The 26,787-nt window shown below is 49.6% G+C and overlaps 1 protein-coding gene and 1 long non-coding RNA gene across 3 annotated transcripts; one reads left to right on the forward strand and one right to left on the reverse strand.

Moving 5' to 3' along the window:
* Positions 1-507: 507 nt before the first annotated feature.
* LOC142852348 (uncharacterized) lies at positions 508-5,342 on the reverse strand. Its single transcript, XR_012910952.1, has 3 exons — positions 4,962-5,342; positions 1,602-1,746; positions 508-677 (listed from the first exon to the last, which is right to left on the reverse strand). It is a non-coding gene; the product is annotated as an uncharacterized LOC142852348 (long non-coding RNA).
* Ca7 (carbonic anhydrase 7) lies at positions 4,683-13,672 on the forward strand. Of its 2 annotated transcripts, none has more exons than XM_075977062.1 (7): positions 4,683-4,862; positions 7,331-7,528; positions 11,105-11,223; positions 11,590-11,685; positions 11,789-11,851; positions 12,309-12,464; positions 12,901-13,669. In XM_075977062.1, exons 1-7 carry the CDS (start codon positions 4,823-4,825, stop codon positions 13,021-13,023), a joined length of 795 nt encoding a protein of 264 aa, XP_075833177.1. In that variant the 5' UTR covers positions 4,683-4,822; the 3' UTR covers positions 13,024-13,669. The 2 variants fall into 2 exon arrangements, with proteins under 2 accessions (XP_075833177.1, XP_075833178.1); XM_075977063.1 differs by lacking the exon at positions 4,683-4,862 and adding an exon at positions 5,211-5,338 and having other exon boundaries at positions 12,901-13,672.
* Positions 13,673-26,787: the final 13,115 nt, after the last annotated feature.

Here is a 26,787-nt window from a genome sequence, read left to right on the forward strand (position 1 = left end):
TATCCCAGCTCATCCTGAATGTACACTTTCACACACAATCCCTCCATCCGTGGGAGGTGTGGAGGGGTCAGAAGAGGTTTGACAGTAATGTTGTAGCGCTGATAAATGCACTTCCCCTGGGCACAGAGTCAGGACAGAGGTGAGGGCACACCCTGCCATGACTTCCCTTCCAGCCCCTATGGAACCCAACTGATGGGAGAGAAAGGCACGAGGCTTTCCCAGCTCCTTATGTGCGTCTGTTGTCACATTTCCTTCTCCAGTTAGACAGGTGAAAGATGAGAGATAATAAAATACACCCAGGGACTGTGAGAAGGCCCAAAGTGACAGGTGGAAGTTCACTACAGAGCCTCTCACGCACAGTGGCACCAGGAAAGGAAAGATCAACAAATGTGATTGGAAATGAAATACACTGGGGAAGGGGCTACTGCCTGCGAATGCATGATTTTGAGAAGGATTGAGTTGTTGGTGTCTGTAAAAAGATACCTCAGAGCATGCATTTCTTGCAATTGTTTAAATATTTATTTATTTATGGCTGTGTACAAGAATGTCATAGTGCATCTGTGGAGGACAGAGAACTACTTGCTGAGGTCACTCTTCTTCTACGCAAGTTCCAGAGAAAACCCAAGTTCTCCAGTTTGGCAGGAGCCTTGACCTTCTGAGGCATCCTGGTGCCTCTCCTTTAAGGAAAAAAAAATTTTTTTTGAGACAAGGTTTCTCTGTAGCTTTGGTACCTGTCCTGGAACTTATGACATTCTCTCCCACTGAGGTTTCACAGTGTAGGGGTGATAAGAAGAGTTTAATTCCTTTTTGTAAACAAGCGTTTTATGGTGCTTGACAGAAGAGACTAACATTTACTGTTTGTGCATGCGCAGCCTGCTTTGCACAACCGAGAATAGGCTTGGAATGGGAGAGGGAACTAGCCCCCCTTGAGAATTAGAAACAGATGCTATCACATTTCTGGCCAGACCCAATTCAAGTCTGTTATCTCATCCATCCTTGTTGATCTCTACCCAGAGACACTGGTCTGTAGTTTTAGGGGAAGTTGAAGACAGCCTATGATTCGTGAGAGATCAGCCAAGAAAGAAAAGAGGAACATATCTTCTGGTGCTTGGCCACCAGCCCTGCCTGTCTGCCCTTGACCACTTTTGCCCTTCTCCACCAGATGTTCATCGTCTGATTCTTGTCTCTCTCCCTAACCTCATAAGGCCCTGAGGCAACAGTGGGTCTGTAATGCTCATGGTCACATCTCTCACAACATGATCGATAAATGCTTGCAGAATGAAAGGATGAAGGAAAATACTTATGTATTTACCTATCTGTTTTTATTTATGTATGTGAGCCCGAGTGAGTTTATGTGCACCGCCTGAGTGCAGAAACTGCTGGAAGCATGAATAGTTGTATGGGCAACATATGTGTGGTTTATCTGTGTCTACAATCCAAGTCCATTACTTTATAATATATCTATATCTATATCTATCTATCTATCTATACATACACTCATACTTGATGTGGGATTATATGTGGTGTGTGTGTGTATATTGTGCGTTGCTATGGATCATATCCAAGAAATTCTTTTTAGTACTAAAAGTAAAGACTCAAACCTGGCTCACAGTTCCCATATATAACAAGGAGTGAGATGGAGGCATGGTTCTGCCTCTCGGTGCAGCACTGGGCATCTGTTGCTTCAATGTATGTCCACGGAGATCCCTGTAGGATGGGCAAGGCCAGGGCAACCCCGTCACTCTCCTCTAGAGCAAAAACACTGTACTTTGGAAAAGGGAAGTGAGACCTGGCCAAGGTTGTGCGATAAGCGAGGCATGGCTTTGCGAGCTGCTCACCCTCTCTTTATTCAGCCCTTTCTCGTATTCCCACATCCTTTATCCCCCTGCACCATTGTGAAAACCAGGAGTCACTGATGTCTTTGAGACATTGAGATTGATAGTAAACTCTCAATCAGAGAAATCAGTTTGGCTTTAAAGAGAGCACGTAACTGGAACTTGAGGTCTCTGAGTGGGGGCACAGTCTCCCCCAGGTTGACCTGAGTGGGCTGCAGGGGCCACCGGGCCTTCCCTTGAGAGGGCAGATGTCATTGGATCTTCATACCTGTCTAAATCCCCAGCACTAGGGGAAATTACTGAGGAATAGCTTGCAGGAGAGCAAGAATTTGGGGCTTTCATTTGGTGTAATACACTGTGTGTGCTCTAATCCTTCTAAAGGACTAGTTAGTAATGGGCACTTCCCACCTGTGTCTTGTGCCCTCCCCACCCTTCCCATCTTCAGTCTCCTCCCTCAAATCTACACAACAGTCTTCCTCACTTTCCTTGACTCTTTGGATATGTCTAGCCAAATGAGAAACAAATGTGAAATCTACTCCCTGTGATTTTAAAAGGCTTAAATGAGGAGCCCAACAGCCTGGGTTGTCATCTTTACTCTGCCATTCGCTGTGTACGATTGACCCATCACTCTACCTCTCTGAGCCTTGCTAGCCTCATCTGTAAAATGGAGCAGAAGTCTCCCCTGGGTTACTATCCAGGTGCTACTGGATGCATATGGATGTGAATTCCAGTTTTATTCATTTTTTAACATTTATTTTTATGTGTATGGGTGTTTTGCCTGCATGTATGTGTGTGTACCACTTGCATGTCTGATGCCTGAGGAAGGGAGAAGAGGGCATCAGATACACTTGGATCTGGAGTTGCAGAGTGTTGTGATCTGCTGTATGAGTGCAAGGAATCGAACTCAGGTTCTTTACAAGAGTTACAAGTGCTCTTAACCACTGAGCAATCCAGCCACCCAGTGTTATTCTTTAAGTATCATAAATACATATGGAAAAGACTTCCATTGTTGTGAAGTGGAGGGGTCAGTGGAGTCTGTACCACCCAAAGATTCTGAAGATTGTAAATCTTTCAGGGGCAGGGTGTCTGGTTTGCTTTAGGAGATAAGACTGGAGGCCACTGTCTTGCCAATCTGTAGGTGGTGTTTTTGGCTTGGAGATCTAGGGTTTCAATAATGTTGAAATTGCCAGGTGTGGTGGTACATGCCTTTAATTCCAGCACTCAGGAGGCAGAGGCAGATCTCTGAGTTCAAGCCTACCCTGATCTACAGAGCCAGTTCTATAGGACAGCCAGGGCTACACAGAGAAACCCTGTCTCAAACAAACAGATATTAATGGACTGTCCATGGTTGCTGTTCTTGGAGACCACCCCCTACATCTGAAACATGAGTCTTTGGCCCCTACCCTGAGGTCAGATCTGTATTGAGAACCTCTTTCTGCTCTTGGGTCAAAGCAGGACAACTTTACAGGACTAGCAAATCACTGAAGTCGGTCCAGCTGACTAGCTATCCATTCATGAAGCATCTTTATCTGGAGAACTGGAAGAAGAGATTGAGACAGTGTCAGACACGTAGGGAAGCCAGGTAGATGAGGAGATAATAGGTGATATACTTCCCAGGGTCAGCCAAGAGCAGAAGCTGGAACAGTATTCCCCGGTTGATGTCTGACCAGCAGAGAGATTCTACAAATGGTTACTCGTGGGCCTAGAGCCCTGGGTAAAACTATGTGTCTGTCCTTCCATCCACCCATCTGTTTATCTTCCCCAAACTGCCTGCTGAGGCCGAGCCAGAAACAAGCCCTATCTTTGGCACAAGGCCACATGCTAAGATGAATCAGATGGTACCTACTGGAGCCAGTGGGCGGAAGAGAGAAGACATGCCAGGAGGAGGCTACAGCAAGGACCAGGGCTGGTGGATGGGAAAATGTTGGGCTGAGGCAGGTTTTCACTGTGACAACAAAGGGGACAGCCTAAATGCTCAGCAGGTGCATTGATGGTTATGGAGAGGCAAAGAGAGGAAGCACAAACAGCGGGCTTTAGAAAGGCAAGCAGAATGTTCCTGAAGCAGGGAGGCTACAGAGAGTCAGAGGGACACTGGGAGGCAAGACTTCATACTTGACTCCACCATAATGTCTTCAGTGGGTCTAGCTTCCTCCTGGTTGATGCCCCTCTTTCCTACCTGTACTTCGGGGCTCCAATTGCACTTGGGTCAAGGGTTTGAAGATTGACAATCCTATGCCTAGCCCTCACATCTACACCCAGGTGCCCAGCTCTTCATATCCAGAGGATCCCCTTGTCCTCAGAGCATCTGAAATGAGACAAACTGGGAATAAATCCCCGGCGCTTTAGCTAGATGACCTTGGGTGAGCCATCCCATCTTTCCAAACTCAGTCTTCTACACCGTTCCATAGCATCAGTGTAAGCACCGTGGCTTGCAGAGGTGTCTGTATCACAGGGAGGACCTAAAGCTCGACCCAGCCCCCAACATAGCATCTGGAAAACAGGTCAAGCTTCGGTTCTGGACACTTGCGGGCCAGTGCAACATTTTTTTTCTACCCCAGGGTACTTGGGAAACCAAAACCCAGGTCCCCAATGATGGCACTGACTGCCCAGAGACAAGCCTGGATGCGAAGTGAACTCCTGTAGTCCTCATATAGATAGTATCTCCTTTCCCAGAGTTCCTGCACGGGCAGGCAGAAAAGAAAGAGGATGGTGGGGACTCAGCTGATAAGAAGGAGGAATAGGCTTATCTCTTCTTGACCTCCTACCTCGACTTGGGACTTCACCGACCAGCGTGCGGGTGGGGGCAGGGCAGGACCAGCCTCTCTTGCACTGTTGGGGGGTGGGGGGCGGGTCCCTGGGGAACCGCTCCTCCCGCCTGCCGCCACTTTAAGAGGCTGCTCCACCGCAGCAAGCGGGGCCGGAGCCGCAGACGGAGCAAGCGGACGGAGCGGATCCGGCAGGTGCACAGCCGCGGGGACAGCAGCGGCATGACCGGCCACCACTGTTGGGGCTACGGCCAGGACGACGGTAGGCGCAGACCCCTGGTTCTCTCCCAGCTGGGTTCGCTGCGACCCGCGCTTCCGACCAGGTTTTCGGAACCCTCAAGCCCCGCGCTCCAGAACCCACCCGGACCTCTCTCTCGTGCAGTCCTCCAAATCCAACCCTTGCCTTGCTTCCTCTGATCCGGGAGCAAAGTCCGCGTTGCGCCCCGGGCCCGCCAACGAACCACTTGGTAGCTGAGCGCGTCTTGTTGCCGCCTCCGCGCGGCGCGGGACTACAGCGCTGGCTCCCACCCGGCCCCGCACTCTCTCCCCCGGCGTGCGCAGCGCTTGCAGGTGGCTCAGGGCGACGGCGGTGGGAGGGGGTTTGCCACGTCGCAGCGCCATGAGCGGGTGTCATTGCGGGGAGCGCGCACAGCGGGTATGCGGGAACCTCTCGGGAACTGGGCTCGGTGTCCCCGCGAGAGAGTTTCCGCTGGAGTGTCCGAGCAGCGGTGCAGGCTGGTATGCGAGGAAAGCGGGAGGGCACCTGGGGACACATAGGAATGGCTGGGTGTCTATACCCGGTAGAGTGTTTAAGCGCATCCTACGTGAGTGGGACCATGGATGCCAGGTCTGGCTAGGACCGCTCCTCCATTCTGCCTCAGTTTCTTTGGCATGCAGAGGGAGGATGGGGGAAGCCAGTGAGCCAGACAGCTTGAGTGTGGGTATCGGGCAGGTCAGTTCCCTTTGGGCGAGTTTCTTGCCAAGAAGAGATAGGGTGTGGGTCAAGCAAAGGCTTCTCCATTTCCCAGAGAAGAAGGTTGATCACCCAAGATCGTGACTGTCAGGAGGGGGAACCCAGGCAGGGCAAGTGGAGAGGGGAGCAAGTGCTGGAGGGGTACTACTATTCCTCTGGCCCCACTTTTTCTAGGGATAGTCACTTTGTGTGTGGGAGAGCGAACATACTGGACTATTCTGTAGGTTAGGAAGCTGACCAGAGGGAATCCCGTAGATGCTGCGGTTTCTGTCCTGTCAGGGATTCCCCGCACCGAAACAAAGAACCGTGTTTTTGCAGGGGAACCTCAGATTTGGACATACTAAACTGGACAGAGACATTCAGGGTTAAAGAAAGTGACAGGCAGAGATGGAGAGAGAGGCAGAGAAAAGCCAGGTTGATGAAAGACCGTCTTCCCCCTGCATGTATTGGATCTGCTTTTAAGTGCCCTCCCCCACTCCCACCGCCCCCGTAGTCCCAGTGCCCTGTCCCTAACCTTCCTGATAGCACTGTCCTCTAGCCCTGTGCCTTGAACATCATGAACAGCTTGTTGTCTTCGGGTACCTACCCCTCACCCAGTCAGATCTGGGCGATCCACCTTCGGGCAGGGAAGGACAGAGGACAGAGGTGCCCAAATGCGGCAGCGCTCACAGGACTTCAAAAATAACCCAGTAAGGCTGGGCCACCATTCTGAGTCATCCATTGGGGACACAGCTCTGTCGGCACCTGCTGCTGTTTTCTCGGGAAAACTTAAGAAGCCAAAAAGGGGGAGAAGCACCAGCCGGCAGTAGCTCTAAAAATAGACTGCATCTCAGGATGTTCCCCGGGGAGAAGTTGAGCCTCCCCACTGCAGATGGAGCCTCTGGGAGGCAGGTGGTGGGTGCCTGTGGGTGTGCGTGCAGGTGTGTGTGTGTGTATGTGCATGCACTCTTGGGTGTGTGTGTGCATGGGTATGTGTTCTGCTGTGGTCCTTTCATTGGGATTCCAATAGGAGGTGTTTATGTATGAGGGTGCATATGTGTGTGTCAGATGTAATCAGCAAGGCTGGCGGGCAGGGAAAGCTTGGACCTTCTTGATCTGGTGAGCTCAGGTCACTGCATACTTTATGCCTACATGTATGTACATAGGAGGATCTGTATGGACTTGTCAGCACATACATGGGGAAGACAAGAAGAGGCAGTCCATACACATACTATGTGTTTATACCAGTGCACGTGTGCATGTATGAGCATGCATGACTGGTCCTCAGTTTCTCATCTATGGCATGGGCATCATGCTGGTTTCTACCTCATAAAGTTGTGACTGTGGGGAGAAAACATGTCACCTACTGAAAGTCAGGTTGATTTGAGTTTTTATTCCAAATGCCAAATTTGCACTAAGTCCCTCAGGGTACAAGGAAGAGGCTAACTTCCTGATGGGGTCAGGTATAGTAGAGTGGCTTCGGATGCCCAGGGGTCTCTCTGAGCGTTTTCTGGGGGCTGGGTGAATTTTCTATCTGGAATCACCTCTGAGTCTACGGCTATGTAACGTTCCCTGCCCTACGGTGCTTCTCTGGGCTCCTAGCAGTGCTAGGGAAAGGAATGGGAGGGTTTGGTGGGCTGTTTCCCGGACAAGGTAATGAAATCAAGAAGTGGCAGAGGTGGGATTAGAATTCGGGGTTTGTGCCCCCCGCCCCTGAGCATCCTTCAGCTCACAGCTTGGCCGATCTGAGTCCTTGACCCTTTCCTTTGTACCCATAGGCCCTTCAAACTGGCACAAGCTATATCCCATTGCCCAGGGAGACCGCCAGTCACCCATCAATATCGTGTCCAGCCAGGCAGTATATTCGCCCAGCCTGCAGCCACTGGAGCTTTTCTATGAGGCCTGCATGTCCCTCAGCATCACCAACAATGGCCACTCTGTACAGGTGGACTTCAATGACAGTGATGACAGAACTGGTAAGTGGCCTTAACCAAAATCTGGCACAAATCCCTTTCGTGTCCTCACCATGGGTAGGGCAATCTTAGGAGGGGCAGCATGCTGTGGTAGGGAAGTGAAACTCTACTTCTCACAAACTGCAGTGAAGCCCAGAGCTCAGGCTCAGTCTCTCATTGCATAAAATGGAGCGATAGTATTCTCTAGGGTCATAGAGGGGGCAGTCGAAAAATCTGATGGGACGGTTGTAGTGCTGCATAAGACAGATGCTCACGAAATGCTAACTCCCTTTCTTCCCTTCCTCTCAGAGCTTCAAATCATGTTTGTTTTCATTCCTAGCCTCTCACTGACCTGCTTGTGGCCTAGAGCCATGCCATCTTCCCTGAGATCAGACCAGGCACAAAGGAAGAGGAGGAGATTGAGGTGCCAGGTTACATTGCTAGAACTCAGGCAACCTCACACGGGCAGTAGTGACACACGCCTTTAATCCCAGCCCTTGAGAGAGAGGCAGGCAGATCTCTGAGTTTGAGGTCAGCTTGGTCTACTACAGAGCAAGTTTTAGGACAGCCAGGGCTACACAGAAAAACCCCATCCCAAATAAACAAACAAAAGAAAGAAAGGATGGATGGATGAATTCAGGCAAATTCTTATTATTTAGCTCTCCCAAGAACCCATTGCCATAGCCGAGGCTCAGTGGTTGAGCATTTACCCAGCATGCACAAGGCCCTGGGGATACAACTCAGTTGGTACAATGCTTATTTAGAATGCACAAGACCCTGGGTTTAAGCCCCTGCATCTCATAAAACCCAGGTTCAGTGGTACACAACTGTAATCCCACAACTCTGGAACTGGAGGCAGGAGGATAAAAGTTCAAGGTTATCCTTGGCTCCATAGTGAGTTCAAGACCAACTAAGGCTAGTGACCCAGCCTAAAACACCCTCCCCTCATCAGCTGGGTTATCAAATGCTCAGTAAGCCTCTGTCCTTGCTGCAGAGGGGAGAAAGCCTAGGAGATCCCCCCAGGAGCAGAAGGCAAAGCAGCATTTATACTGACCCTAGACAAAGCCTTCACACAGAGCCCAGACACAGGACAAGGGGTCTAGATGACAGTTTGTGAAGGAGCAGTTTGTAGGCCAGAACATGCCTGCTCCAACTTCATAGGTCTCTTCAATTCATCCATGACCTTCAAGGTTCTCACCATCATGGACCAGAGTGAAGCCTGCAGGAAACTGTGGCCGTGCCTTCCCAGGCCTCTTTGCTTTAGGACCAGAGTCCAGGTTTCCAAGATAATTTCCCTGGCAGATGCCTTAGGAATACGCTCTATTGAAGAAATCTTGTTCTCATCACAGGGTCTGTGAGGGAGAGAGTGGGGTAAGAAGAGGACCTGTGAGGGTTTCTTTATGTAAGGAAATATCATTCTTGTTTTTCACTCCTCCCTACCCCCTTCTCAACGAAAGCACTCAAGAGAACTTATCTGTCAAACAGAAAATCAAGAGAAAAGAAAAGCCCCACTTTTCCTAAAGAGAATGACATTAGTTGCTTAGCTCTGATTTCCTTGGGAAGTAGTGAAAGGAGAAGAGGCTCAGCCATAGTCCTTCCTGCAGAAGGAAGCCAAGCAGAGCCTTAGAAAAGACAGACGGTATGTTACCTTGTTTTGGATTCTAAGCAAAGTCTTTTATCCAGAGCCTTGGGAAGGCAACATGGGACCCTAGATGACCATGAATGACATGGAGGAGCAGTATTCATGGTTTTCCCTTTGAACAGCCTTCAGTGGTTCAACTCAAACATGCCTCTTTGCCTTAGGACCAGAATCCAGGTCTCAAAGGTAAATCCCTAGGTAGAGGCCTTAGGCAAGTCTTTAGTGAGGTTTTGTATAACTGGTCTGAAGGCTTATGTGAGAGGCCTGACTGGGGCTCTACTTCCCTGCCAGGCCAGGGGAGCCAGAGAGTCAGTGGAAAGGGGAAGACAGATGGGACTCTACCACCACCCGCTGTAGGTTACTCCCGAGGTCAAATGGGCTAATATCCACAGAGCATCAAAATACACAGAGAGTTTACAGTGAACCAGAGAAAGCAAGAAGGGAGACACCCCCTGGCACCATCCTGTAGGGTTCTAGGAGAGAAACACTACAGATGGACCCAGAAGCCTCTCAGACACAGAGCAGCCTAGGATTCTGTGTAGAGCCACCACCAAGCCCTGACTCTTTCTGTCAACCTGTTGTACTATGGCCCTAGATAGCCTGTTTCTAACATAAGGCAGGGCAGCAGAGACGGGCCTCTGGATTTTGTCCTGATCACCCATCATAAAGGGGCCTGGTAGAACTCCGAGCTTAGATGTCACCTGATCTAGGAGCTCACATTCAGGCCTAGCTGGGGCCTCTCCACCAACAGATCCCTTTCAGCTGGAAACTCTATCAGTCTCAAGAGGCCTGATGCGTAGCCCTAGATCATCAGCTATCAAGGTGAGAAAGACACAAAATCAGCATGGCTGGGGCCCTCCAAACAGGCCATTTGTACAGGGGCTGGTCCTGGGAGGCCCTGAGACTGGCTGGGACGGTAGGGACTCCCAGGAGCTGGCCTCCTGTTCCAAGGCGATACCATGTTCTGACAAGGGTCCAGGTTGTAGGGAAGTGATGCACCCTGGTTGGTGGCTAGGAGTTTGGGACACAGAAGCTGTGGACTCGCACTGTAGCTCAGCGCCTCGTTTTGTCCTATTTTCCTCCTTTATAAACTAGGTCCAAACAAGGGTGATGTCATACTCCTTTAATCCCCGTACTTGGAGGCAGAGGCAAGTTGATCTCTGAAAGTTCAAGGCCAGCCCAATCTACATAGTGAGACCTTGTCTCCAAAATAAATAATAAAAGTAAGACAAAATTGGCCCCCAAATAAATCCTGTCCCTCCTGAGCTACTAAAATAACAGACAAAATAATTGTTTCAACTCAGCCTTGGGTCTAGACCCCAGATGTAGGAAGGCCCATTGTTAGTGGGAACAAAGGGTCTGAGAGGCGGGAGCCCAGTCTACAGAAAACCTGGCAGGAGTTGGGAGGAGGAACCAGTGCAAAGCCCTCTACCCAGAAGGCTTTCACACCTTTTGCCTTGACCCAGACTGGGGGTCAGACTGTAGGGGCTAGTAGGACAGACCCAAATCCTATCCATCAGGTTTTCCATATGGAAACTATAGCCCCTAACCAGGTTTAGTAGTATAAGCCTGTAGTCTTAGATACTCTGGAGGCAGAGTCAGGGGGATAATAAGTTAGAACTGAGCCTAGAAACTTAACAAGTCCCTACCTCAAAATGAAAAAAAAAGTCCAAAAAGGGTGAGACATAGCTCAGTGGTAGAGTGCTTGCCTAGCATATTTGAGGCTCTGGATTCAATCCCCAACATGGTCAAAATTGATAAAGTATGGAGCCCTTGGTTGGAGATGTAGTTCATCAATAAAGTGTTTGTCAACATGCATAAAGCCCTGCGTTTGATCCCCAACTCCCCTCTTCTCTCATACACACACACACACACACACACACACACACACACACTGCCAGCCCAGCCACCTAGTTAAGTGATTTCCCATATTGACTACCACATCCTTCTTCTACCCACAGTGGTGACCGGGGGACCCTTGGAAGGGCCCTATCGTCTCAAGCAGCTCCACTTCCACTGGGGCAAGAAGCATGATGTGGGTTCAGAGCACACAGTGGACGGCAAGTCCTTCCCCAGCGAGGTGAGGTCTTTTTTGCTGCATCCCTCTGCTGCCTGGGGAAGGAAGGTGTATGGGACCGGGTGGGACTCAAGGATGCCTGGGGAAAGGGCTCTGGAGAACCTGTGGAAATGCATCCAGGGCCTTTGGGAAAGACCCTCTCCCCATCTGCATGCTGTCCACACTCCTGAACACATCCTGGAGTTTTAGGAAGGACCTAGAGACCTAGAGTGGAATGGATGCTCCCTATTTGTTGTTCTCTAGGGGCTCCCTAGGATCCCAAGATCCCTGCCTCTTCCAGAGGGAGCATGGGGAGACAGATTTCATGCCCCTCGCTGCTTCTGGAGGCACTCAGCCCTGGCCTTGCTTAGCTTCTTTTTGCCTCTCCAGCTACATCTGGTCCACTGGAATGCCAAGAAGTACAGCACTTTTGGAGAGGCGGCTGCAGCCCCTGATGGCCTGGCTGTGGTCGGTGTCTTCCTGGAGGTGGGTGGTGGACCCTTGGGGCGAAGAAGAGTGTGGGAGGTGCATGTGCACCTTAGTTTTAGAATGAAGGGATTGGGGGCTCACACCATCTTCTTCCTGACAGACAGGAGATGAGCACCCCAGCATGAACCGCCTGACAGATGCACTCTACATGGTTCGGTTTAAGGTGAGACCAGGGGTTCCTTTCTAGAGAGGCCAGCTGGGGAGAGAGCATGGGGGAGACTGGCTCATGGAGTGGCCCACTTCACTTTTGCATTCTGGCAGCACCTCTGGCTGAGACCCAGGATGAGGGTCTTCTTCATCACCCACGGGTGCCTAACATACAACTTGGTAGGGTATGTATAAAGTACTGATTGTACGGATAGTGGTCTGCTACCTGGCCCCAGCGATGGCATCCAAACGATGACTAGAGAGCCCCCAAAGCCACAGCTTTTACATGTAAGCAAACGAGAGGGCCTGGCCCTGGCTGGGAGGTGGCACTTGGGGTCACGGATATTTGCTCATAATTTGCATCATCATATCAAGGAGAGGCCCAAATCCTGCAGACAGCAATAAGCAAGGAAGTGGCTGGGCTGATCTTGGTAGGAGCTGTGTTCTAATTCCTGGGTTCCCATCCTGCCCAGGATACCAAGGCCCAGTTCAACTACTTCAACCCCAAGTGCCTCCTGCCCACCAGCCGGCACTACTGGACCTATCCTGGCTCCCTGACCACACCCCCGCTCAGCGAGAGTGTTACTTGGATTGTGCTCCGGGAGCCCATCAGAATCTCTGAGAAGCAGGTGAGTCCTCCCAGAGTTCCAGGAGTAGGAGCATTCAGATCTCAGCCATGGTAGGTAACTCCCAACCAGCAAGATGTGGTCTGGGCCCTCCCATGGGACTCTCATCTTTGACCACCAAACCGAAGGTTTTTTTTGACTGATGTAAGTTTGGTTGCTAGTGCTGAGGACCCAACCATGGCAAGAAGGGAAGAAACCTGGTCCTGGCATCACGCTTAGTGTGTTGTAGTCAGAAGAGTTCCAATTGCCCAAACGCCTCCACTAGACATGATTGGAGCTAGCCTTCTAGTTCCTTGTTCAGGGACCCAGTAGGAAACAGATAACTAAGGGTAGAGAGAGTGAAGCCAAGCAGAAGAAGGGCAGAGTTCCGTGAGCAGCAGCTGGGGTTATAGAGGAAAACAGCACCCATCCCTGCTATGACCATCCTTTTTGTCTTAAGATGGAGAAATTTCGGAGCTTGCTTTTCACCTCGGAGGACGATGACAGGATCCACATGGTAAACAACTTCCGGCCACCACAGCCGCTGAAGGGCCGAGTGGTCAGAGCATCCTTCCAGGCCTGAGCTTCCCACCTGCCCAGCCAGTCACTGGGGCACCATCTTCCCAAGGGCTTCCATGTCAGCGGACACCGAACCATCTGAGGCTCGCTCCCTGAGGGTGCTGTGGGCCCTCCTTCAGCTGGCTTGTTCCTTAGCCACATCGGAGGGTTCTTGATGGGACTCTGGAGTTGGAGGTACCCTTCTGCTGCCCTGAGGGGCTGGAAGAACAGGAACTGAGAAGGGTCCAAGCCTGGGCTGCCTCTGTTCCCCAAGACCCAAAGGAGGCCCCTAGGAATGTCCTCTTGTCTTTTCCTGCTGGCTGTGTCAGCAGCCCAAACTGGAGCTCACACTGTGATGGCCAAGACACAGCTCCCTGGGGTAGGCAGCTGTCTCTACCATAAAGACTCAAGCAATAACTAGAGGCGGGCAGAGCTGCCCACTCTGCATTACCTCTTTTGCAGGCCTCTGCCATACATGCACCTCACTGCCAGGCCATTAAAATAGCACCCAGATGCTGGAGGTGATGTGGCCTCCTCCAGCCACACGCTGCCACGGGCAGGCCCTGGCTCTAGCTTATACACTGTCTCCCTTTGTTCCTCCTACCCAGCCACCAAAGCCACCTACATAACCATCCATTCATGTACTAGCAAATAAAGTCATTTATTCACGGAACAAACTCCACCTGAGTGCCTCTGCTCTGTCCAGTACTGTTCTAGGCTGTGGGGAGCCGGCGGTAGTGAGTCAAGGAGGGACCGGCACTGGGCAGTAGCTGATGGAAGCAGAAGGAAGGAGAGACTCCCTCTTGGAAGAAGAAATGTAATTCTAGCCAGTATTCCAAGGCAGAAAGGAAGAGCAGCATGTGTGAGGTAGAGGAGAGGGCAGGTGTGGTGGTCCCAGGTGAGAGCCCAATGTGGCTGTAGTGTTGACCACAGGGCAAGGGTTTGGGGGGGAGGGCCCGGACTACTGAGGAGCCATGGGCAGGGCCAGGTGTGCAAATGGGGCAGATTCCCACGGAGTGAGGAGGAAGTGGTGGCCAGTAGCAGGGAGACAGTGAACAGCAGAGGACAGGCAAGAAAGAAGAGATCAGAGAATGCCCCCAGAGAATGTGCCCAGGGGGGTGGGACAGAATCCTAAGAGGAACTGATTGCGTTAGCTGTCCATATTCACCAGCCCTGGAAGGATCATTTGAGGTGGCATGAAATCTAGGTCTAAACTTTGTATTTTCTGAAACCTAAAAATGAGTGTCCCCTTAAATTTACATCAGAAGTACTTTCTTCTCTTGCAGGGAATGCTGGGGTTCAGAGTCTCAGTGAGCATTGCGACCCCAGGGAGGCAGCTGTGCAGTCAGTGAAAGGACCAAGGAGTAAAGGGCTGAGGACACAGGATAGGGACCATTGCAGCAAAAGCAAGGGAGGGACGGCTGAGAGGCACCTTGGGGAGGAAGATCCTGGCTGAGAACAGGGCTGGCAGAGGCTGAGGGCAGGTCACCCTAGCTCTTGCCATTTTCATTAGACTAAAAAGACACTTTTGGTCACAGGGTACCTCTGGGCCTTGGGCCTCTGACTTTGAATTCTGGAAGGTTAGAAGGGAAACTTGCCAGGCTTGGTGGTATAGGCGTGGAGTCCCAGCAGCTCCGGAGGCTGAAGCGGAAGAGTGAGTTCAAGATCTGCCTGGACTGCAAACTCAAAGGCAGCCTGGCAACCCAGTGAGACTGTCTCAAGATAGAAAGCCAAAGGAGGAGAGGGGCCCCAGGTGCCGGCCCTCTCTGGGGCACTATAGGCAGTTGCTGGCTGGTATGAGAGGGAGTCACTTTTATTGGGGAGACTCTCACTAGCCAGCTAGCTGGTTGCTTATGAGTCAGCGTGTGGTTCCACGGCCAGCCTCACGTGGTCAACATTAATTGGACTTGGTGGACTATTAATAATAACGACTTGAAGTTGGGAGTGAGATGGATTGGTGGGTCCCAAGGGAGTTTGAGGTGGGTAATCGGAGGAGACGGATGAGATCAAAATACACTGTATGCGTGTGTGAAATTTCCAGAGAATAAGTAAGAAATCAGAGTGAAAAGAGGGCTGGAGGTATAGCTTAGACATAGCACTTACCAAGCGTGCACAAGGCCTCGGTTCAGTCCACAGTGCTATAATAAGAAAGAGAGAAGGAGAGAGAGGGGAAGAAGAAGAAAGGGAAGAAGGGATGGGCAGAGAGAAAAAAGAAAAAGAAGAGGAAGGCTTACTCTTTTGCACTCTTGTTCCCAAGTTCAGGGCACACCCGCCTCCAGCGTGGTTGAGGGTAGGAGGACAGGGAAGGTGAGGCCCCTCTGCAGTGGCTGCCTTACACAGGGCCAGGCACAGCTGTGTCCCTGACTTCAGGCTGGTTTCTTTCTCTGGGTTTCAGGAGCAAAGGGGAGGGGAAGGGTCTGAAGGTAGCTTTTTCCCAGTTATGGGCAGGTGGCTTTGGCAAAGGGAAAGTAAAGCTAGCCATGCTAGCAATATGAACTGCAAGAGCAGCCAAGGGCCCGAGGCAGAGGTCCAGCCTCCTTCCTGCTGTCTGAGAATTGCCGTTACCCTCATTTTACAGGTGAGGTCTAAAGACATGTGGCATAGCAGGGGTTGGAATGATCTGTCTGACCTCTCTCTTGCTGTACACCATGCATCTGGATGTAAGGGGGCATGATGGTGGCCTCCTGGAGGTGGCAGAATAGTCGAATTCTGATGGGTGTGCCAGAGACCTTGTCCAGTCCTTCTGGGGATTGTGGTGCCTCAGGCTTGGCACTGTTAAGGACTTGGAAAATTGGAGCTGGTTTTATAATTATCCCAAGGCTGCCAAGAATCCTCACTCCACAAGTCCTTTCTCTTAATTCATTTTTCAAATTTAAAACTATTTTAAAACCCAATGTGGCCTCCTTATGTTATAATCACAGCCTAAAATCTGACCCTTTTATATCTAAATGGGATGGCCCATCTGGATCCCAAACGCCTTCAGCAAACTTGGCCTCTAGGGACCTATTACTGGGTCTGGACTCTTCATCCAGAGCAAGATCCTTGGTTCATTTCAAGGATACAAGACAAGATAGATTCTGCTTGCTCACAATAGCCAGAGAAGCCTTCCCTGGATAGTCAGGGTGGGCGTCAGAGACACAGGCCCATGGAGGGCACAGGCATAATTGAATCTGTGTCCAGTCTAGGGCCACAGGCTGCCCTCCCAAATACCTCACAGAGGAACCAAGTCCAGGACCCCAAAGCAGGTGTACAGCCATGAAGCTAATACCTCCTGGAGCTCTTCTTACAAAGAACTTTCTCCCGATGTCATGGTTGTTGCCGCAGCGGCTGCTGCAGAAGCCTGGGAATATCCCCTATGCACTGAACTGGCTGTGGACACCCGCCCTCTAGGATGCTCCTGTCATGTGAGGTAGCGAGGAACCTCACAAGAGTTACTGTCTGGAAGGGGAACCCCAGTTGGTTGCCGAGTTGATAGGGGCTGAAGTAGCAGAGGACCTTTAGCCATAGGTGGAGTCGGCTGAGGACAGAGAGGAAAGTCAAACAATATATCAGTCAAACCTGGACTTCTTGGGGAACTTGCAACACCCATGGCTCTCAGCAGCAACTCGGAGGCTGCCCTCAAACACAGACTGCACTACTGATTGTCACAGTCAGGGAGAAGGGGAGCAGGGTGGCTCTGAGCAACAAACATTCTGGCATTTGTTTCCCTAGCCACAGCAGGGCTTGGGGAAGGCATTTGTCCCTTGGGGACACAAACCCTGGGGCAGACGTTGTAGAACAGGTCCCTCAATCTCTCTGAAACGCGTTTCCTCCTCCGTAAAATTGAAACGGCAGCTCCAAATTTTCCTATAACTACATAAAAATGTAAACGGAAATAGTCTTTTGGCTTAGTGCAGGAGATTGAACCTCGGAATTCAAGCATGCTAAAAACAAGTCAAACAACTCATTTTAATAATAAAGCTTAGAGTTGGAGGTGTAACTCAGCAGTAGAGCAATTGCCCAGTTGTCTAAGGCCCTGAGCTCAGTTCTCACCACTGCCACGAGAATAAAATGTATTTTATTTTAACCTAAACTATATCCCAAATATACTTAATTTTATGTCTCATCAACATCAACTATTATTGAGATATTTTACATTATTTTCTGAATTAACCTTTAGGATCTGGTGTGCTATGTGTGCACTTTTGGACTTTCTCTAGTCGAAGGAGCTGTATTTCAAAGGCTCAAGAGTCACCTGTGTCTGCCAATGGGGATTGCATTAAATGGCGCAGTCTTAAGTAGTCACTCATCACAGGGTTATCTGCTGGCAGCTTCCGGGAAGACTCTCTGGGCCTGAAAGTGGTAGCAGGAAGGAATCAGACCTGCTCTGGAGTTTTGTCTCCTTCACAAGAACAGCCTTTGTCATTTAGTGTCAAGCTGTCTCCAGTGCAAGGCCAGTCTCATCTAGGAAACATCTCCATCCCCCTATCTCGCTCCAGCCCTGCTGGCCCTGCTTCAGGACCTGGCAGAACACTTGCTTGATCCCAAGTAGAAAGATCAAGACTTGGCAAGGAAATGATCACAGGTGGCTACTGGGGATTGATGGGGTGGCAGTGTCCCCAAGAAAGAGCCTACCTGGGTTGAGAAAACTTGATCAGCCTGGGAAGATTTCCTGGAGGGTGGGCCCAGACCAAAGCAGCTAGCATCGCTGCAAAGGGATGGAAGCCCCAGTGGTGTAGACCATGTAGCTGATGGAGCAGCAGTAGCTCTTGCCCACAGCGTGGATTCACTATGAGGAGGTCTGGGTTTGGAGGACTTGCCCAGACCTTGCAGGGTTTGGGGACTGCCAAGTAGAGGTTTTCTCTTATGGCTGAGGACCATGGGAACCCCAGAAATCTAAGAATAGTCAAGGACTGCTAACTTAAAGGAAAGGAACCCTTCCTAGGTTCAGGAAGTACTGGACATCACTTGGCACATAACTCACTATCTAAACAATAAATCTAGGGGCGATCTTATCAGGTACCGGCAATGACTTTTTACAGAGCCCCTTCTTAACCTGCGGTGGCATGGACTTCAAGCCTGGGCTTGGCACTGAGTGGTGTCTAAGTCTCTCCAGCTGTACCTCAGATGTTTTTGTCTTGAGGAGTGTGGGAGAATAAGCAGGGCCAGTGTGCCCCGAGTCTCTCGGGTTTTCCTCCTTCTCTTCTCTCTCAGCTTCTACTCCAAACAAGTTCTTGGTGGTGTTGAGCATGTTTGTGACTCTGGAGGGTACCCCACGTTGTCTCTACTTACCAAGGCCCCTGGGGAAGTGGTGAGAGAGACAGCTACCACAGCTGCTGAGTGTTCAGGAGTGGAGATCGAGGGTGTAACTCCTTTAGCTAGAGAAAGTCGTGAGCATCTAAACTGACGCCGTTAGACAGTCGTAACTACCGAGGTCATGAAGGAACAAAACCTGCTGAAGTGAGCAGGCGGAAGAACTAGAATTTAGGGTTCCAAGTCTAATTCTCTCCACTCTGTCAGGAGGGGCTTCTGTATCAGAAAGACCTACGTCCCCACCAAACAACTTCCTGCTTGCTTGCCACGGGGCCCCAAATTCTTCTATTTGAGTTTCCCGGTGCACAGTGAAGACACAGGCTTTGGATGAATTAAAGTCCCCTGAGGAACACACACACACACACACTCGAATTAAAGTCCCCTGAGGAACACACACACACACACACACACACACACACACACACACACACACTCTTTCTCAGGGGCTGATTTTATCACCACCATTTCTGTCTGCTGTGTGCCTTGTTTTCTAGTCCTCAGTTTCCTCCCTTTTTATTTTGTTTTAGGACAGGATCTAACTGTGGGGCCTTGGCTGGTTTGGAACAGCCTGGCCTCGGCTTACCTCTGCCTCCAGAGTGCTGGGATTAAAGACCACCGTGCCCCTGTGTCCAGTTCCCCCACTTGTAAAAGGGGTGGAGGGAGCTTGAAAAGTAGGACTTGTAGGAAGAGAGAAAACAGATCTCCTAGAGGTTGAGATGGACGCAGGACTGAACGAAGAGGCAAAGAGCTTTGGATCTCAGCTGTGAGTAACCCCTTGGGCAGCCCCAAACCGAAAGGAGCCATGGCGCTGGGCAAGCCCGCAGGCTCTCAGTAACTGGAAGAGCCGCTGCCAAGACCTCCAGACCTCTGCCCATCACTAAAGGGACTGCAGGGGCTGAATTTCCCACCAGCTCCCTGCAACATCGGCTCAGAGCTAAATCTAATTCATTTACGGAAAACAAAAAGACGTTGTTCTGTTTTTTGCATATTCAAGTTTGTGAACCCTGACCCCACACAACAGTGAGATCTGTACTTTTGGAGAAGCTAATGCACGAAAACGATTTCTTCCCTGGAGAGCGGAGCTCTAATGGTATTATTTTGGGCAGGGGCCGGTAAGCTTAAAAAACATTTTGGGGGTGACCAAGCCTTTGGAGGTCTGGCCCCAGTACTAAATCCAGAAGCCTGTGGTTTCCGGGGATGATTCCCAAGACCTAGAGGGGAGCTTCTCACCTCCGTTTTGCTCTGGTTATGGGGAACAGAGTTACTCACGTGTGTCCTTTGCCCCAGAGTGGGAGGGGTGCTGGAGACCTCAGCTCCAACCTGACCACTTGAGATTAGTAGCAACTAGCAGTTCCAGTAACTGGTGGGGGTCCAGGTCAGGGCATAGGCATGCAGTTTTTCAGGCTTAACAGCCTTCAAGGCGCCTGTCCAGGACCTGGTACCCCTGAGGCCACAGGTCATGCTGGGAGAAGTGCTAGGAAATAAACTAAACCAGAGAGAAAGCCTGGAGCAAGGATGGGAAAAAAGTCAGGCATCGGTTCACAAGCAAGAGCTATGTCAAGCTCCCAGCTTTGCTAAGTCCTTATGTGAGGGGAAGCAGCCTAGAGCTGGGCCCTCAGCATTCCACTGGTATAAGACCTGACCAGGCCAGACCATGTGGGTTCTTCCCTTTACACCGATACTTGGGGAAATGACATCACAGTTGGGGAAGTAGAGAAAGGAAGGGCCGGCACTTTGAGCTCTGCAATCAGGTCCAGAAATCCCTAACAAAACTTTGAAAAGATTTTTTAAAAAAAAACTTTTAAATATAATTTTGGACTTACAGTAAAGCTGAAAGAATAATACAACAGCTGTGTGCAGACCCACAGGCTTGCCATTTAATCCTTTCCCTCCTCTGCCTTCTCTTTGTATTCTCTCTCTCTCTCTCTCTCTCTCTCTGTGTGTGTGTGTGTGTGTGTGTGTGTGTGTGTGTGTGTGCGCGCGCGTGTGCGTGTGTACACAAGCATACAGGATCCCCTAGATCTGGAGTTACAAGCAGCTGTGAGCCATCTGTGAGTTCTGGGAATCGAACTTCAGTCTTCTGGAAAAGCAGCAGCTCTTTCCTCCCCCCCCCACCACAGCAAACCCCTTTATCCATACATTTTTACATGGAGGCGTTCATCTCAAGGAATCATCGGTCTGGTTCGAGGTCCATGGTCTCTGCTACACCATTGACACTGGGCCCTCACTGGGACTCTTCCTGGACATCCAGTTGCTGCCCTGTGTCGTGGAGTCCTGCAGCTCTGGGTCTATAGGACCGACGCCCCCTCCCCACCCCACCCCACCCCTGTGCTCCAGGAGATCATAAATGGGGTGGAAGTTGGGGTGGGTCAACAATGAACTCTGGGTCTGGGTCTGGGTAGTTGCAGGGTTTATCAGCCCGCCAGCTCTCCCCATCTTTTCCACCAGGTGAGCTCTCCATCATGACCCTGGCTAGTTCATCCCTTGTAGCAATGAGCAAGGGACTGGGCCAGGTCTCTTGCTTTAACGTCCTGAGGACCCATCCTCACAAGCTGACACCTTCAGGCCCAGCTCTAAGTGCTCCCCAGGCGAGGTGGAGGGACCACTCTCCCAAGCGCTGCAGTTGATGACTGGCAGGAACATCTCTCCTGCAAGAGCATCATAAGAATGATGTCAGGGCCAGCTCTTCTACCTGCCTTAGGCATTGATGGTGGGGGTGAGGAGAGCCATCTCTCCCTTGCCCATGCCGCTCCATGACAGATGAGTGGAGTAGCATTTCATTTGTATTTTAGCAGATGAAGTGTCAACCTGAAGACCAGGAAAGCAAAGCAGCCAGCCACTGGCTCTTACCTCAATCTCAGTTCGTAAATGGTGATCCTGCCTCCAGGAAACCTCGGAATGAGACTGAGCATGAGAGTTGTCTCTTCCCATTTTATAATCCTCTCTAGTTCTGGGATTAAGTGCACCACTACTGCCTGGTTTCTATGGCAAACTAGTGTGGCCACTGGGATTAAAGGTGTTGTTTGTCATTGCTGCCTGGTCTGTAAGGCTGGCCGGTGTGGCTGTTTTACTTTTCTGATCTTCAGGCAAGCTTTATTTATTAAAGTGCAAATGAAATGCCACTACCGGTGAGTAACGGGACAGCTCTCCCATCCTCACAGCGTTGGGGCTGGCTCGTTCACACCCTTGTCAACAGGTTCAGTTCTACTGTGCTACCCAGGCAAGGTTCAGGGTCCTCCTCCCAGAGGGTGGCACTCTTTTGTTCGTTTGCTTTGTCTTGTGTTTCCAGAAGGGGTTTATCTGGGTAGCCCTAGCTGTCCTGGGACTTGAGAGCAGCAAGCACTCTTAACTCCTGAACCACCATCCCTCCAACCCCCTTCTCTTTTTCATATCTACATAATACCTATTAGCACCTTACTGGAGACCAAGTTTTTATCACATAAACCATTGGAGGAACATTCCAGATCTAAAATATATTCTTTTGGAGGGGGTGAGGTGGCGCACGCCTTCAATCCTAGCACTCAGGAGGCAGAGGCAAGCAGATCTCTGTGAGTCTGAGGTCAACCTGGTCTAGATATTGAGTTACAGGACAGCCATGGTTATAAGGAGATACTCTGTCTCAAAAGACAGCAAAAATATCTTTTGTAGGTATGATAAGTAGGATTAATTGTCAATTTGACAGAATCTAGCTTGGCTTGAGGGAGATGGACCGTTTGGTATGCCTGTGGGGAAATCTTGATTATATAATTGAGGTGGGCTCTGCCCGCTATGGGCGGAACCATTTCCTGGCTGGGATAAGGGACTGAGCAGCAGCATGCATTTATTACTCTTTGCTTCTTGATGTGGTTGTGATAGGATGAGTGGGTTCAGCTCCTGACACCTTGGCATCTCCCACCGTGATGGACTGTGACCCAAAACAAAGCCCTTCCCTCCTTCAGTTGCTTTTCTTTTGTTTGTTTGTTTGTTTGTTTATTACGTATACAATCTTCTGTCTGCGTGTATGCCTGCAGGCCAGAAGAGGGCACCAAACCTCATTACAGATGGCTGTGAGCCACCATGTGGTTGCTGTGAATTGAACTCAGGACCTTTGGAAGAGCAGGCAATGCTCTTAACCGCTGAGCCATCTCTCCAGCCCCGCTTCAGTTGCTTTTGTTAAGCTTTTATCATGGCAACAAGAAAAGAACTAAGATAGACTATCAGAAAATGGCTCCATGTTATTTTAATATGATATAGCGATAGGTGTATAGCATTGGCATGCTTCTTTACTAACATCATTAGCTTTGTATTTATTTATTATTCATTCATTGGCTCATTTGTGGTGCTGGAGTTTGAATCCAGAGCCTCATACATATTTGGCAAGACCTTTCTGGCTTTTTTAAATTGTGCAAATTAAATTACACACAGGAAAAAAGTACATCCCTTGTTAAACATTTACAAATTGAACAGACCTGTGTACCCAGCACCCAGATCAACACAGTGCTTTTCCTGAACCTCAACCCTCTTATACCACCATTAAATGACTATTTCCTCAAAAAAATACCCATTCTGACTTAACACATTTGCCTGATTGTGAACTTGCAGTAAGGGAGGGCATCACTTCAGAAACCTTCTCAGTTTCTGGTTCTTTCACTTTTATGTATGCGGGATGCTCAGACCTGTTTTAGAGTGCTCCAGGCTCCTGCTTGCATGTCTTTTCTTTTCTTTTTTCTTTGCCAATTTCCTGCATGTATATATAATGTATTTTTTTTCTGGTTTTTCGAGACAGGGTTTCTCTGTAGCTTTGGAGCCTGTCCTGGAACTAGCTCTTGTAGACCAGGCTGGCCTCGAACTCACAGAGATCCATCTGCCTCTGCCTCCTGAGTGTTGGGATTAAAGGTGTGTACCACCACAGCCTGGCTACAATACCTTATTATATGTCACAAATTACTATTCTCGCTATTACAAATATAACATTAAATTGATTTTTTGAAATTGTATGTACAGGTAAATTATATTTTCTTTTTATTTCATTTGAGGTTCCTACTGGGAGACAATGTAAAGTAATGTAATATAAAGAAGAGTTGAAGCCAAGTGTGGTGGCACGTGCCTTTAATCCCAGTACTGGGGAGGCAGAGACAGGCAGATTTCTGTGAATTTGAGGCCAGCCTGGTCTACTTCCAAACCTGTGCTCATGCAAGGACCTCTAATTAAATTTAGTGTGTCATTAAAAAAAAAAAGGAAGGGAACTTGCTGGTAAGGAGGGGGTTCAGAAGGAAACCCCTCTGAAAAAAACAACAACAAACAAAGATATTGTGTTGCTTTTTTTCTGGAGAGAGATAAACACACGTCTAGCCACCCTAGCTAGGGTACCACAACAGACTAGAGAAAAGAGTCCATTCAGCTGAGCTTGGTGAACCAATAAGTTAGTTGTATGAGCTAATTGCTAGTGGCTACACCACCAAAGAAGACTCCCCCAGGAATGAGGTCTTAAGCAGGCTATCTCTTACCGTGTCTCCTTTTGCAAGCTCTCCCACTTTCCACAAGCAAAGGTTAATAGGCTCCTTTTCCCAAGGGTCTCACATGGGTACTAATGGCAGCTCTGATTTCAAGAGGACAAAGGTCATGCCATACCTGGAGAACAGTGTTCCACAGCGTAGGCTTTCAATTATGCAGCCATAATCAAAACTGCATTTACATACCCAAATGATGTCATTTTAATGTGGTGTGCATGGCTATGTAAATGCGATGTGATGAAGTCATCTAATGTTTGTATTCATATTCATATTCCATAACACAGCAGTCAACAAATAAAGGAATGAGAGTGCTCCCCGGGGTGCCTTTCCTAGGTGGCGAATAACTCAGCAGAATTTCAAACACTGTTTGCCATTGTTGTAATAAATTCCAAACGCCGAGGAGCTTATAAAGGAGAGGTGTTTAGCCTGGTGGTGGTGGTGTATCCCTTTAATCCTAGCACTTGGGAGGCTGAGGCAGGTGGATCGAGTTTGAGACCAGCCTGGTCTACAGAGCAAGTTCTAGGACAGGCTCCAAAGCTACAGAGAAACCCTGTCTTGAAAAACGAAGAAGAAGAAGAAGAAGAAGAAGAAGAAGAAGAAGAAGAAGAAGAGGAGGAGGAGGAGGAGGAGGAGGAGGAGGAGGAGGAGGAGGAGGAGGAGGAGGAGGAGGAGGAAGAGGAGGAGGTGCTTATTTTGGTTGTCAGTACTGGCATCTGAAAAAAAAAATGAAGATTCAAAGCTGGTATCTACTCAACTCCTGGTGTGGGCCTTGTGTTGCTCCCCATCCCCCAGAGACAGGGTTTCTCTATGTAGCCCTAACTGTCCTGTAACTCATTCTGTAGAACAGGCTAGTCTCAAACTCACAGAGATCCGCCTGCCTCTACTTCCTGAGTTCCGGGATCAAAGGCGTACACCACCACCACTCAGCTCCTTGTGTTGCTTTTTTTTCTTTTCGTTTTTTTTGAGACAGGGTTTCTCTGTAGCTTTGGAGCCTGGAGCCTGTCCTGGAACTAGTTCTTGTAGACCAGGCTGGCCTTGAACTCACAGAGATCCACCTGCCTCTGCCTCACAAGCACTGGGATTAAAGGAGTGCACCACCACCTCCTGGCGTGTTGCTTTTTTCCATAGTAAAGATTGGGAAGACAGGAAAGTGTTTAAGAAAGCAGAATTGGAGCTAGAGAGATGATTCAGTGGTGACGAGCATATATTTCTCTTGCAGAGAACCCAAGTTCAATTCCAAGCACCCACCACACTCACAACTGCCTGTAACTACAGCTCCAGAGGATCCAGTGGCTTCTTCTGAACTCCTAGGACATCTGCACTCACACATGCACAAACTCACATGTAAATGCACACACACACACACACTCACATAAGCTTCTTCCCATGTTTATGCCCCCTGGTGGCTCATATAAAGCTGCTGTTTGGTCCCTGATTCATCCTAGCCACTGATGCACCACCAGGGACCTCTGCAAAGCCTGGTTATGAGGGGAAAATGGCTACTAGTTAACACACTATTGACACATTCCTGTGGGTGGTTGTGCTCTAGCCTTTCTGGAGCTCTCAGCTCTTGCTTCCTCTGCTGGCCAAGGGGAGTACAGTGGATACAGTGGACAGCTGGCCAGTGCCACTGCCTGAAAGGACTGACAGAGATGGCTGAGTCATTGGGTGTACTGTTCCCCCAAGGGCATGGGAGACGGAGGACGTTCCAAGCAGAGGAAAAGGAAGGGGAAAATTCAGAGGTAGTTCTGTGAAACGGGAGGTTAATGTGAGAAAAAACAATTCAATTTGACCCAGTCTCCAGCAGAGCCTGGAGATGGGGGTGCCCTGATTATAGTCACAGGTCCCAGTTCTTCAGACAGAAATAACTCTAGAGCCAAGGAAAGGAGGCCAGCGCCACCCCCACACCCCACATACACCCCTGCCCTTGTTCGCCAATCACCCCACAGTTGGAGGTGAAGTGTCTGCCCAACATCATGAGAATACAGAAAAAAGGACTCTATAAATTTAACAGAAGTCCCCTGCCCAGGTCTCACATCCAGTCAACGACAATGCTGTGTTTCTCATGTCCACCTGACCTAAGGCCCCATCTTGTAGGCCACCACATCACACAGGATGTCCTCTGGCAGAACTTCCAAACTCTTGGAGAAACAAATGTAAAATGTTGTTATGGGTCCGTCAGTCGATCCATGAGCCTCAGGGTTAATGGAGTCACCCTGGTCCACAGGGGAGAAAAAGCACCCAGCCCTCAGTGAGCTGTCGGTCTTCTATGAAGGCTTGATCGGGTGGAAGCTTGTGGGCTTTGGATTTTGCCTTTGGTTGGTGAAAGAATGCTTGGCCTTCCAACAGAACACTTACAACACACTAGCCCCTCAGATAACTATTATAGATACTTCCAGGAGACTTGAAGCCCATAGAGCAAGGCTAAATTAATTTCTTTGACCCATCGACTTATGGTTGTTACCCAAAGGAATCAAGCGAAGTCAGTTCAAGTCTGAATCTTTTCTTTTCTTTCCTTCTTTCTTTCTTTTTCATTTTTCGGGACAGGGTTTCTCTGTAGCTTTGGTTCCTGTCCTGGAACTAGTTCCTGTAGACCAGGATGGCCTCGAACTCACAGAGATCCACCTGCCTCTGCTCCCGAGTGCTGGGATTAAAGGCGTGCGCCACCACTGCCTGGTTCAAATCTTTTCATACTTCTTCATATACAGGAGTATTCAGTCAGGCTTTTGTGTTGCTGACGCCAAATATCCAAGAAAAGCAACTTAAAGAGGGAAGATTTACCTCGTCTCCTGGTTTCTAAAGTCCAATCACGATGGCATAGAGCGTATGGCAGAGCAGGGCAATTCACTCCATGGCACCCTGGAAGCAGGGGAAATGGCACGTAGGAAGGAGCAAGAACAAGACACAGCCACCAAGAGGAGTCCCCAGTGATCTGCTTATTCCAGCTTGGCCAGCTTCTACCTTTACCACTTCTCAATAGTGAACTTATTACAAACCATCCAGTC

The sequence above is a fragment of the Microtus pennsylvanicus genome, chromosome 6 (genome assembly GCF_037038515.1).
Source record: "Microtus pennsylvanicus isolate mMicPen1 chromosome 6, mMicPen1.hap1, whole genome shotgun sequence".
Taxonomy (NCBI): Eukaryota; Metazoa; Chordata; class Mammalia; order Rodentia; family Cricetidae; genus Microtus; species Microtus pennsylvanicus.

What these genes read in the sequence shown, in the direction of transcription:
- Ca7 (XM_075977062.1), top strand. Translation starts at nt 4,823, where the DNA reads ATGACCGGCCACCACTGTTGGGGCTACGGCCAGGACGACG. An exon ending in GCAAGTCCTTCCCCAGCGAG is followed by an intron (nt 11,224 to 11,589) that starts GTGAGGTCTTTT and finishes TTGCCTCTCCAG; the next exon opens with CTACATCTGGTCCACTGGAA. An exon ending in TCTACATGGTTCGGTTTAAG is followed by an intron (nt 11,852 to 12,308) that starts GTGAGACCAGGG and finishes CATCCTGCCCAG; the next exon opens with GATACCAAGGCCCAGTTCAA.